The 12,401-nt window shown below is 45.0% G+C and overlaps 1 protein-coding gene across 5 annotated transcripts in view; it reads right to left on the bottom strand.

Moving 5' to 3' along the window:
* Window positions 1-12,401, bottom strand: part of LOC115477268 (coiled-coil domain-containing protein 85C-like) — a 258,614-nt gene that overhangs the window by 30,470 nt on the left and 215,743 nt on the right. For 2 of the 5 annotated variants that reach the window (XM_030214032.1, XM_030214034.1), the window contains one exon: window positions 3,325-3,423. The exons of 2 other annotated variants lie outside the window; for them this stretch is intronic. In XM_030214032.1, the coding sequence (XP_030069892.1) occupies window positions 3,325-3,423 (99 nt within the window). Of the gene's footprint in view, window positions 1-3,285; window positions 3,424-12,401 lie in introns of all 5 variants that reach the window. One more of the 5 variants, XM_030214033.1, reaches the window with a different exon arrangement.

Here is a 12,401-nt window from a genome sequence, read left to right as displayed (position 1 = left end):
CTCCCTCCCCCTCCCCCTCCGAGTCCAGTCCTTCAGTGTTGTTTCCTGCTGTTCTGTGTTTTTGTTACAGAGAGAGTGAGGGCATCTCTCTCCCCTCCCCCTCTGAGTCCTTCACTGTTTCCTGGGATTTCGTGCTGTGCTGTTTTCCTTCACTCATGGGGAAACCGGATATCTCTGGCGCTTCACACTTCCGGCTGGAGGCTTCAGTGGTGCCTTTTATATATATAGATGTGACTACATACACACGGAAAAAGCAGGCACTTGAAAAGTGTGTGTCCACCTTTATATGATCTGTATGTAGGAATTCTTGGGCACACAGACTGGGCAGAGAGAGAGTTGCCGTCTATGTAGTACTTTATAAAACAGGCTTGTCCAAGTTCAGTCCTTAAGAGCCACAAGCAAATTAGGTTTACAGAATATCCCCTAATGCAGAGCACGACAAATACCAGGCATCAGGTCACCAAGAGGCATATTTTCAAAGCACTTAGCCTTCCAAAGTTCCATAGAAACCTATGGAACTTTGGAAGGCTAAGTGCTTTGAAAATATGCCTCTTTAAGATGCCTAGAAATTGCACAATGGCACCCGGGATTTAATGCCCCTCCGAATTTTAGTGTTGGGGTTTGTTTGTTTTTTTAAACACTACACAGCATCTGTTATGCTTCTGCACCGCAATTCGGCTCTCTATATGAGCCTGAGCTGCGTGGTGCAGGAAGCTCAGGAGTCTCAAGGCTTCGAGTCTGGTGAGACTTAAACTGCAACACTAGCCCATACTTCCTGTACCGTGCAGCGCAAGTTTACACGAGGGCTGAATCGCAGCAGGGGCTAGGAAGAATGGTGAGGGGATTAGGTAGCAGACGGAAACTGGCTGAAGGCTGGGGGTGGGTATATATAAGCAAGAAAGAGAGAGAGAGAGAGACTGGGTGAAGGTTGGGGGCAGGGTATATGCGAGCAAGAGAGAAAGAGACTGGGTGAAGGCTGGGGGCAGGGTATATGCGAGCAAGCGACTGGGTGAGGGCTGGGGGGGGGGTGGGTATATGCAAGAGTGAGAGACTGGGTGAAGGCTGTGGGCGGATATATATGAGCGAGAGAGAAAGAGACAGTGGGCTGGAGGGTGGGTATATGCGAGAGAGACACAGACTGGGTGAAGGCTGGGGGGGAAGGTATATGTGAGCAAAAGAGAGTCTGGGTTCAGATTGGGGGGTCAGTATATGTGAGCGAGAGCCTGGGTGAAGGCTGGGGGGTGGATATATGCTTTAATAAAACAGGTGCCTTGATGGACTTTTCACTTGAATTTCCCATTACAAAAATCAAACCTACAAGGTCCAAGATCAAAATTTTTAGTGTAGTGCAAAAATGGCTGAATACACTGGAAATGTTTATTTTCAAACCAGAATAAATTATGCTCCACAATGATTAGAAACAGGAGTTATGAACAGGAGGAGGTATCAATTCTATAATTTGGGTGCCAATTATCTAGACACCAACAACGCATGTGAATGACCAGAATACAAGCATATACACGCATGTGTGTGTACATATATGCACATAAACACCACTATTCCAGTTCCATGCTATTCTATAAAATGATGCCAAATACAATGACAGACAGTTGCAAGATGGGTGAACACATGGGCGGAGTCTATGCATGTAAAGTATAGAATACTATGATTTACATACATTTTTTAGCAATCTAGGTCTGAGCTTTCACACCAGGTCTTCAGTAGAGAGTTGCAAGGGGACAGAAAATCTCCTCCATCCCGGCCCCCCACAATCACCTTGACCCCACCCCTTCCACAAATACCTGGCAAGATCCCAAAAAAGGACAAAACATTTTATACTGCTTATCCCAGAAATAGTGGATTTTCCCCAAGTCCATTTAATAACGGTCTATGGACTTTTCCATTTTCTTCTGTACATAAGTATTGCCATACTCGGACAGACCAAAGGTCCATTAAGCCCAGCATCCTGTTTCAAACAGTGGCCAATCCAGGTCACAAATACCTGGCAAGATCCCAAAAAAGTACAAAATGTTTTATACTGCTTAGCCCAGAAATAGTGGATTTTCCCAAGTCCATTTAATAATGGTCTATGGACTTTTCCTTTAGGCAGTCGTCCAAACCTTTTTTAAAACTCCGCTAAGCTAACCGCCCCTACCACATTCTCTGGCAACGAATTCCAGAGCCCAATTACATGTTGAGTGAAGAAACCTTTTCTCTGATTTGTTTTAAATTTACTACATTGTAGCTTCATCGCATGCCCCCTAGTCCTAGTTATTTTGGAAAGCGTAAACAGACGCTGTACTCTGCTAAATACAAAATTAAATAAGATACGTATTTCCAAAAAAAGCAAACATCCGTCATGTCCCCGTCTCCTCTTCTTTCTTCTTCTATCCCATGTGCTGTATTTCCAATTTTCCCTTCCCCACTCCTCTATGTACATCCCCCCTTACCAAACCTTTTCCCTCCTCCCTGCACCCACACTCCTTAAACCCTTTTTACAGCTCCCTCTCTCCCACTCACAAACAACTCCATCTATCCACCTCCCATCCAGCCCTGGGTGCCCTGGGTGCCCTTCCCACACATACCTCAAGGTACTCTGGTGGTCTAGTGGCTTCTTCAGGGCAGGAAAGATCCCCCACTCCTTCCTGCCCACTGCCACTGATCCTCTCGTTGCCGCCATTTCTTTAAAATGGCTGCCGAGACGTTAAGTGGTGGCCTCGCGAGACTGCTGGAGAAGTCTCGCAAGGCCACCACTTGAAGTCGCGGCAGCCATTTTAAAGAAGTGGTGGCCTCAAGATCAGCAGCAGCGGGAGGAAAGAGCAGGGATCTTTCCTGCCCCGAAGAAGCTACTAGACCATTGGGTGCCTTGACGTACGTGTGGGAAGAGTACCCTGCAGTTAGGGGGAGGGAAGGCAAAGCTTGGTTCGCTGTACACTTCCGTGGGAATCCTGCAGGACCGCTGTGGACCTGGGTCCATCCCTGCAGACCAGGAGGGAATCCCCGTGGTATTCCTAATATCCCTGTTCCCATTCAGCTCTCTACTCTACAGCTGATGTAAATCGATCACACCTAAATTATAGGTGTGTATTTGCACTGCTACACTAGTATTTCATAAAGCAAAGTAGGCTTCTTCTTTGTAGAATAGGCTCCAGATGGGCATCTTTTTGGTGCCTAAAGATAGGTACACCTCTTTATAGAATTACCCTCTGGATGCCCTTGGTGCTTGGGAGATATGTTCAAGGGACTCCCATGTAGGGGGGGGGGGGGGGGGTCTATATTTTGTACCTCTAAAATAGAAGCAGATACGGCATCTTTGATTCTTACATTCTGAATTGAATCCTGATACTGTGCTGAAAGATGAGATTCAGAGTGGTAAGGGGACAACCCTTTCTTTAAGGTCCTCAAATCCCCAGAGCTTGATTGCTGCAAAAACAAAATGGAGAAAGGGCCATCAATTAACAAATGGAAAAAAAAAAGACTGATATATCACATGAAAGAGCTGGGTGAAGGATGGCAGGAAGATGCCAAGCCATGGAGACAGCTGTGAAAGTTCTGAGTCATGACAAAAACCAAGAGAAAAAGAGGTCGCGTGTACATCTTACTGTTTTGATCATCATGATGCCACTGTACTTACTCATCATCTATGATGCATTTCTAAGCATATGCTAAAGCACGATCATCAAATATGTAACGCAAACATTGGACAAAAAGGAAGCACACCCTCGTGACACTGTAGGCCAAGGGAAAGCCAGACTACAAACAGGAAACAACTCTCCAGGAACCAACCTGATGCATTCCATCAGGCCTGTGTTGGCCAGGTACCAGCCAGCAAGATCTAATCTAAATCGAGTATTTATAAGCTGCTTCCTCCCAATAAGGTTCAAAGTGGCTCACGTATAAAAAGAAAAAAAAAAACAAAGAACACAATTCAAAGAAAAACAAGAGATGCATACCAAAGAAAGTATTAGATATTAAGTATTAGATTGTAAGCTCTTTGAGCAGGGACTGTCTTTCTTCTATGTTTGTGCAGCGCTGTGTACGCCTTGTAGCGCTATAGAAGTGATAAGTAGTAGTAGTAGTCTCTTGTAACCAGAGCTAATATTGTAATGTCATAATGCCTCAGTCCACCAATAAGAGCCAACCTCATCAGTGATGTCACAATGGCTTGATTGTCCTATACTTGGCTCACTTTTATTACATAGCTCTTTGAGCAGGGACTGTCTTTCTTCTATGTTTGTGCAGCGCTGCGTACGCCTTGTAGCGCTATAGAAATGCTAAATAGTAGTAGTAGTTCTAAGCCACTTTGAACCAAAACCTTTGGATAACAGAGGGATACAAGAATGCAAGAATAAATAAAATAAATACAACATAATTATCATTAACGACTGCCACCACACAGACACTTCTGACACAGATACGTTTTTTAAGCTCTCATGAAAACAAACATAGGAAGAACTTTTTGTTTTACAACAGCCGTGTTGGTAAATTATTCCAAATCTGCCCACTTGGAATAGAAAAGATATTTCCAAAACTTTAGCAGTCACACACTCCAGCAAAAACCTCACTAGATTTGGTAGCTATTAGATTACAAAGCCAGACAGCCCTGGCCAATCCCAGATGGAATATTGGGAAATTTATGTTTCACTAAACAGGATGGTAGGGCATCAAAGGATAAAAAAACAAAAACAGACAACTAGGGATCTATTCTTAAGCAGACTGATCTTTACCTGCTTTCACCTGTCTTGCTATAAAACTTGCTGTATTGACAAACAACCTATCATATCTGAATTCCAGTGGCGTAGCCTGGGGGGGGGGGACTTTTTAGATGAGGGGGAGGGTTGTAAGCTGGGGCAACCCTTCTTATTATGGTGGCAATTGATCTGGATCTGTTGTCAGTGTGCAGGTATTACCTGATTCAGTGAATCTTCTGTCTTGGATTTGGGGGGGGGGGGGGGGGTAATATCCTCCCCAGTCAAAAGGACAAAAAATATTGCAAGCTTTACAAAGGCAGAAAGCAACAATTGCATTTCTTCAACAAATGCATCTTAATTCTTTGGAACATGACAAAATAAAAAAACTTAAAGAAACTTACCAAATGACTTTCGGGACTAGTGTTGAGTAAAGTAATTGTAAAATAGCCCGTGGTTTGGGTCCAGGCCTTATTGCCTATTATGAACTAATATGATATATGTTCTCCTGAACTTTACTGACCTCCCCCTCTAAATTAGTGGTCTAAGAAAAGAGGAATATTTACTTTAGAATATTTTTTTGTTATTTCAGATAATATCTCTGTGTTTCTTGTACAAGACATATCTTGTGAATAAGGTTTGAATTATTATAAATAAATAAATAAAAAATAAATAAATATATATATATATATATATATATATATATATATATATATTATATATATATATATATATATATATATATATATATATATATATATATACAGTGGGGGAAATAAGTATTTGATCCCTTGCTGATTTTGTAAGTTTGCCCACTGACAAAGACATGAGCAGCCCATAATTGAAGGGTAGGTTATTGGTAACAATGAGAGATAGCACATCACAAATTAAATCCGGAAAATCACATTGTGGAAAGTATATGAATTTATTTGCATTCTGCAGAGGGAAATAAGTATTTGATCCCCCACCAACCAGTAAGAGATCTGGCCCCTACAGACCAGGTAGATGCTCCAAATCAACTCGTTACCTGCATGACAGACAGCTGTCGGCAATGGTCACCTGTATGAAAGACACCTGTCCACAGACTCAGTGAATCAGTCAGACTCTAACCTCTACAAAATGGCCAAGAGCAAGGAGCTGTCTAAGGATGTCAGGGACAAGATCATACACCTGCACAAGGCTGGAATGGGCTACAAAACCATCAGTAAGACGCTGGGCGAGAAGGAGACAACTGTTGGTGCCATAGTAAGAAAATGGAAGAAGTACAAAATGACTGTCAATCGACAAAGATCTGGGGCTCCACGCAAAATCTCACCTCGTGGGGTATCCTTGATCATGAGGAAGGTTAGAAATCAGCCTACAACTACAAGGGGGGAACTTGTCAATGATCTCAAAGCAGCTGGGACCACTGTCACCACGAAAACCATTGGTAACACATTACGACATAACGGATTGCAATCCTGCAGTGCCCGCAAGGTCCCCCCTGCTCCGGAAGGCACATGTGACGGCCCGTCTGAAGTTTGCCAGTGAACACCTGGATGATGCCGAGAGTGATTGGGAGAAGGTGCTGTGGTCAGATGAGACAAAAATTGAGCTCTTTGGCATGAACTCAACTCGCCGTGTTTGGAGGAAGAGAAATGCTGCCTATGACCCAAAGAACACCGTCCCCACTGTCAAGCATGGAGGTGGAAATGTTATGTTTTGGGGGTGTTTCTCTGCTAAGGGCACAGGACTACTTCACCGCATCAATGGGAGAATGGATGGGGCCATGTACCGTACAATTCTGAGTGACAACCTCCTTCCCTCCGCCAGGGCCTTAAAAATGGGTCGTGGCTGGGTCTTCCAGCACGACAATGACCCAAAACATACAGCCAAGGCAACAAAGGAGTGGCTCAGGAAGAAGCACATTAGGGTCATGGAGTGGCCTAGCCAGTCACCAGACCTTAATCCCATTGAAAACTTATGGAGGGAGCTGAAGATGCGAGTTGCCAAGCGACAGCCCAGAACTCTTAATGATTTAGAGATGATCTGCAAAGAGGAGTGGACCAAAATTCCTCCTGACATGTGTGCAAACCTCATCATCAACTACAGAAGACGTCTGACCGCTGTGCTTGCCAACAAGGGTTTTGCCACCAAGTATTAGGTCTTGTTTGCCAGAGGGATTAAATACTTATTTCCCTCTGCAGAATGCAAATAAATTCATATACTTTCCACAATGTGATTTTCCGGATTTAATTTGTGATGTGCTATCTCTCACTGTTACCAATAAACCTACCCTTCAATTATGGGCTGCTCATGTCTTTGTCAGTGGGCAAACTTACAAAATCAGCAAGGGATCAAATACTTATTTCCCCCACTGTATATATATATATATATATAGTGGTGGGGGGCATGTTATGCGGCCTTATTGGGAGGGGGGGAAGTGGGTGTGGCTATATTGATTAGAAAGCGTGTCACTTGTATATTACGCAAATTGATTAAAGAGGATGCGGGTAGGTTTGTTTTGGCAAATGTGACATTAGATAGACAGGAATTGTTATTATGTAATATTTACAGTCCCAACACACCTGACAAAAATATTTTGTGAGGACTTCAGTGAATCATTTGTTGAACTTTAAGAACAGAGATATTGTTTTAGGGGGCGATTTTAATAAGGTGGCAGACTCGCATTTCGACAGATCACATAGTACACAGGGAGAGGGGACCGACTCTGCTCGAGGTATATATACCCTTGATTTGTAACGTACTTGACTTCATTGAAGTATAGAGAGAGTTTTACATCCTTTGAAACAGGGGCGTAGCCAGACAACAGATTTTGGGTGGGCCTGGGCAAGAAGTGGGTGGGCACCAAGTGTCTTCCCCCCCCCCCCCCCCACGAAAAAAATATCTCAGCTGACGGGAAAACACTTTTTTCCACCTTGGCAGTCTGCAGCAGGCTTACACTGAAAACTGAGCATGCGCAGGTGCCAGTATCATGGAGAGTAGCGTTTTCGTTACCATCAAGGGGAAGTATTCAGCTGGCGGAGCTTGGGATCCCCACCAGCTACTGCTAAACATGTGCTACTGATGGGTGGGCCTGATCGGGGCCCACCCCGGCCCACCTGTGGCTATGCCACTGCTTTGAAAAGGAACTATATCCATCTGTCGGGGCCCATTCTACTCAGTGTAGGATTGACTATATATTGCTTTCATGCACACTTCTGATTGCTACCACAGTTGAAGAATTTGGAAACTGAGATTTGCAGTCATGCTATGGTGTGGATAGAATTGGGACTTCATGCCAACCTCCATAGGGATGTTCAGTGGAAGTTCCTGGCGGATTTGTATAATGACGATCACTATAGGGACTTTTTTTACTAAGTGGAAAGAATATGCACATTTTAATTCTTCTTATGAACGAGACCCTGTCATATATTGGGAAGCAGCGAAGGCAGTTCTTCATGGTGAAATGATTAGTGATGTTAGTCATAAGAAACGGAAAAACGAAAGAAAACAAGAAAAAAATGGGGGATGGCCAATCGAATTCCAACTCAAGGAATTAATTGAATGTAAAAAACAAATGAACAATAAAACCGAAACAGTCCTTCCTATTGAAAATCAACTTGTTAAAACGCAACACAGTCCTGCGTTTCGGGGCAGAAAGCACCTGCCTCGGGAGTCAAAAGTAATTTATTCCAGTTGATAATAATACAAGGACGTCAGTCAATATGTCCAAAACAAAAAGCAGGACATAGAAAAAAAATCTGCAAAACAGCAATAGAGAGAGAGACGTCTGTCTTCAAAATTATCTATTCAGGAAAATCACGGCAAGGCTAACTGTACTAGACAGATCGCAGAAATACAACAGTTTCCGGAGGGATGAACATTGCCTTTGCTTACAGACAACTACTACACTATATTAAAGCTACAGGAATGTCTAATTTTCAAATTCCAATAGTTCACAGATTGAGAAAACTGTTCTTTGAAGGTCAAGATGTTTGTATGATGATCTCAGGCTCATATAAATCTTTACTACTACTACTACTTAACATTTCTAAAGCGCTACTAGGGTTACGCAGCGCTGTACAATTTAACATGGAAGGACAGTCCCTGCTCAAAGAGCTTACAATCTAAAGGACACGTGAACAGTCAGTCTGATAGGGGCAGTCAAATTGGGGCAGTCTGGATTTCCTGAAAGAGTTAGGTGCCGAACGCAGCATTGAAGAGGTGGGCTTTAAGCATGGACTTGAAGATGGGCAGGGAGGGGGCTTGGCGTAAGGGCTCGGGAAGGTCGTTCCAAGCATAGGGTGAGGCGAGGCAGAATATAAATCTTTACAAATCCTACAGGGCTGGAAAGACTACACCCTTCTGCAAGCAGCTTGGGGACCTGATTTAGGTAGCCCTTTGAAATCCTTTGATGTTTTATGTACCACTAGTAAAAAAGGCCCGTTTCTGACACATATGAAACGGGCGCTAGCAAGGTTTTCCTCATAGTGTGTATGTTTTGGAGAGTGTATGTGAGAGTGACTGTGTGTGATAGAGAGAGTGAAAGTGCGAGTGTGTGTGTGAGAGAGAGAGAGTGAGTCTGGGTGTGAGTGTGTCTGTGAGAGAGTGTGTGTGTGAGAATGAGAGTGTGTGCAATTGCGTATGGGAGACACAGTGTGATAGAGAGAGAGAGAGAGTGTGTTTCACACAGATACAGTGTGTGCGAGAATGAGAGTGTGTGTGAGGCACAGATTGTCTGTGAGACTGAGTGTATGAGACCAAGCGAGTATGTAAGTGACTGTGTGACACATAGAGAGTGAATGTGATACACTGTGAGACATAGAGTGTATGAGAGTGAGAGACAGAAACACATTGTCTGTGAGAGAGAGAGAGAGTGTGTGTGTGTGTGACAGAGATACCTCCCTCCCTCTCTCTCTATGGTGTCAGGCCCCCCTCTTTCTCTGGTGTCTGAGATTGCTGCCACTGCACCTAAGCAATTGGTGTGCTGGAGGAGAGGAAGAGAGAGAGAGAGTGTGTGTGTGGGGTGGGGGGGATGTGTTGGAGGGGTTCAGCTTGGAAGAAGAGGGGTGTGGGGGATTCAGGATGCGCTGCCAGATGAAAGTGAGAGAGTGAGTGTGTGTGTGTGTGTGGGGGGGGGGGGGGGTTTAGGAAGCAATGGCAGATGACAGAGTGAGGGAGTGTGTGTGTGGGGGGGGGGGGGCACAGGAAGCGCTGCCAGATGAGAGAGAGAGTGAGTGTGTGTGTATGGGGTTTCAAGAAGCGCTGCCAGTTGAGAGAGAGTGAGTGTGTGTGTGTGGGGGGGGGGGGGGGGGGGGGGGGGTTCAGGTAGCGCTGCCAGATGAGAGTGTGGGTGTGTGTGTGTTTTGGGGGTGTGGGGGGGGGGTGTTGGGGGGGTTCAGCTTGGAAAAAGAGGGGTGTGAGTGGTTCAGGAAGCGCTGCCAGATGAGTGAGTGAGTGTGTGTGTGTATGGGGTTTCTGGAAGCGCTGCCAGATGAGAGTGTGGGTGTGTGTGTTTTGGGGGTGTGGGGGGTGTGTTGGGGGGGGATTCAGCTTGGAAAAAGAGGGGTGTGGGTGGTTCAGGAAGCGCTGCCAGATGAGTGAGTGAGTGTGTGTGTGTGTGGGGGGGGCCGGTTTTTCAAGTTTTGCCAGATGATAGTGAGTGTTTGTGGCGTGTGTTCAGGAAGCACTGGCAGATGAGAGAGTGAGTGCCTGCAGAGGCTAGTAATGCTGAAGATCACGCCGGAGTCTGAAGACAGGACTTATGCTGGCGGGGTTTCGTGTCCCCCGCCAGCAAAGGTACGCGACGGTGGGTGGCTTGGGGGGGGGGGTGTTGCACCTCCTGTTTTTTGTGGGATTTCTTTTCTTCTGTTGAGGTTTGTTGGTTGTTTTGGGGGGGGGGCGTTGCGTGAAGGGGGCAGGGGGTGTTGGACCTCGGTCATTCTGTTGGCGGGGCTCCATTTTATCTATGTAGCTTTTGGGTGGTTTTCTAGGTTGGTAGCCAGCGTTTCCTTGGCAGGGGGAGGAGTAGGGGAACACGCTCCGCGTGTTTCCCTACTCCTCCCCCTTCCTTGATGCGGTCCCTTCTTTCATTTTTCTGTTGGTTTTCCCGCCCTCAACGTCATGACGTTTGACGCGAGGGCGGGGCAGCAAGTCGTTCAGTGGCTTCACCACCACGAACTTACGAACCGTTCTGGGAGTCTGAGTGACTTCAGAACGTTGTCCTCAGAACGTTGAGGGTGCGTTTTATTATATTAGATTAGTGTTCTCCCCTCTGTAGCTCATGGAGTAGATTTGTGAGAGTGTCATTACAGGATTCTTTAGGGCTTACAAGTCCCCATCTAGAGCATATAAAGCGAAGCATGTTGATTCACCTATATGTGTTAAATGTAAATGAACAGAGGGTACTTTTGGCCCATGTTCTCTTGGCTTGTCCTTTTATACAAACATTTTGGATTAAAAGAAGAAATTAGATTTTACCTGCTAATTTGCTTTCCTTTAGTCCCCTCCGGACCAGTCCAGAATGCAACAGATAGGTTGTGCACGCCTTCCACGCCTTTAAACTGTGTGCCGAAGAAAAATCAAAGACAGAAAGAAGCAAGCCGCCACAGAAAAGGGCAAACACAGAGCTGCCCTACTCATTCGCGCCTTTTATTTATTTACTTTAAGCGGCTGTCTCTTCCAAAGCCATCAAAACACTCATCCCTTGAACAGGTTGAGGCCAGCTAACAACCTGCAGGAAAGCTAATGCACAGCAGGGAGACCAAGGGAGGATATGGGGGAGGACCCGGCCACCCGAGTGTGACACCCTCGAGGCTTCAGGAGACCCTCACGGGTCTCAGCCTCCAGAACTGCAAGAAACACCAGGGAACAGAATAAACCAACACCTCAAGGAAAACCTAAGACACTCTCTACTCCCCAAACAAATCCCCAGATATATCTATTTAAAAGTAAAAGAGAAGAGAAAGAGACACTGCAAGGGCTCGCTACCTTCCGTCTGCTGGAGAGTGATAATACTGTCTAGTTATATAGTTAGACAGGGCTCTTACTGGCTCTCTCTGCTGGAAGGCGTGCACAACCCATCAGCTGCATTATGGGCCGGTCCAGAGGGACACTAAGAAAGGCTGAATGATTTAAGCCATTTATTAGCGGTCCATGTACAGGCTTCCATGGTTTTAATAAGCAATCACATGAGTACTACTGAGATTCGTAAGAAAGAACACAAATTATTTGTCAGGAAGGCTGTTCTGGTGGGGAATATCATGTGTATGCTACACAGGTAGGTGCAGTCTGATCCTCCTTCATATCGGCAGTGGAGGAACCCAGTTTCACACACTTATGTTATGGGAAGCTAAGGAAGCGCATCTCACTCCTAAGCATCGGAAGCGTTTTTATTTTGTTTTTGTTTTTTAATTCTGGTCTCCTTATAGTCAATTGTTGCCTCCTAGGGTTAGGAGTTTGGTTTAAAATAAATTACACTTCTGAAGACTACTGGTTTGGTAAACATCTGTATGGATCCATTCTCCTGAGCTATAGTGTATGATGGCTTATGATTAGAGTGGGAGGGCTAGGGTAGGTAGGTGTTGGGATGGAGAACTGTGGGAGAGGAGGGGGAAGGATGGGATTCAAGGGATGTAAAAACTGCAAAACTGTGTTTATGGTTTTTACTTTGTTACTGCTAATGATTTTTGCTAATAAAAATATTTTTTGTCTAAATTAAAAAGACAGTCC

Source organism: Microcaecilia unicolor, chromosome 9, assembly GCF_901765095.1.
Source record: "Microcaecilia unicolor chromosome 9, aMicUni1.1, whole genome shotgun sequence".
In the NCBI taxonomy this organism is placed as follows: domain Eukaryota; kingdom Metazoa; phylum Chordata; class Amphibia; order Gymnophiona; family Siphonopidae; genus Microcaecilia; species Microcaecilia unicolor.
This window is presented reverse-complemented; position numbering and strand designations above follow the sequence as displayed.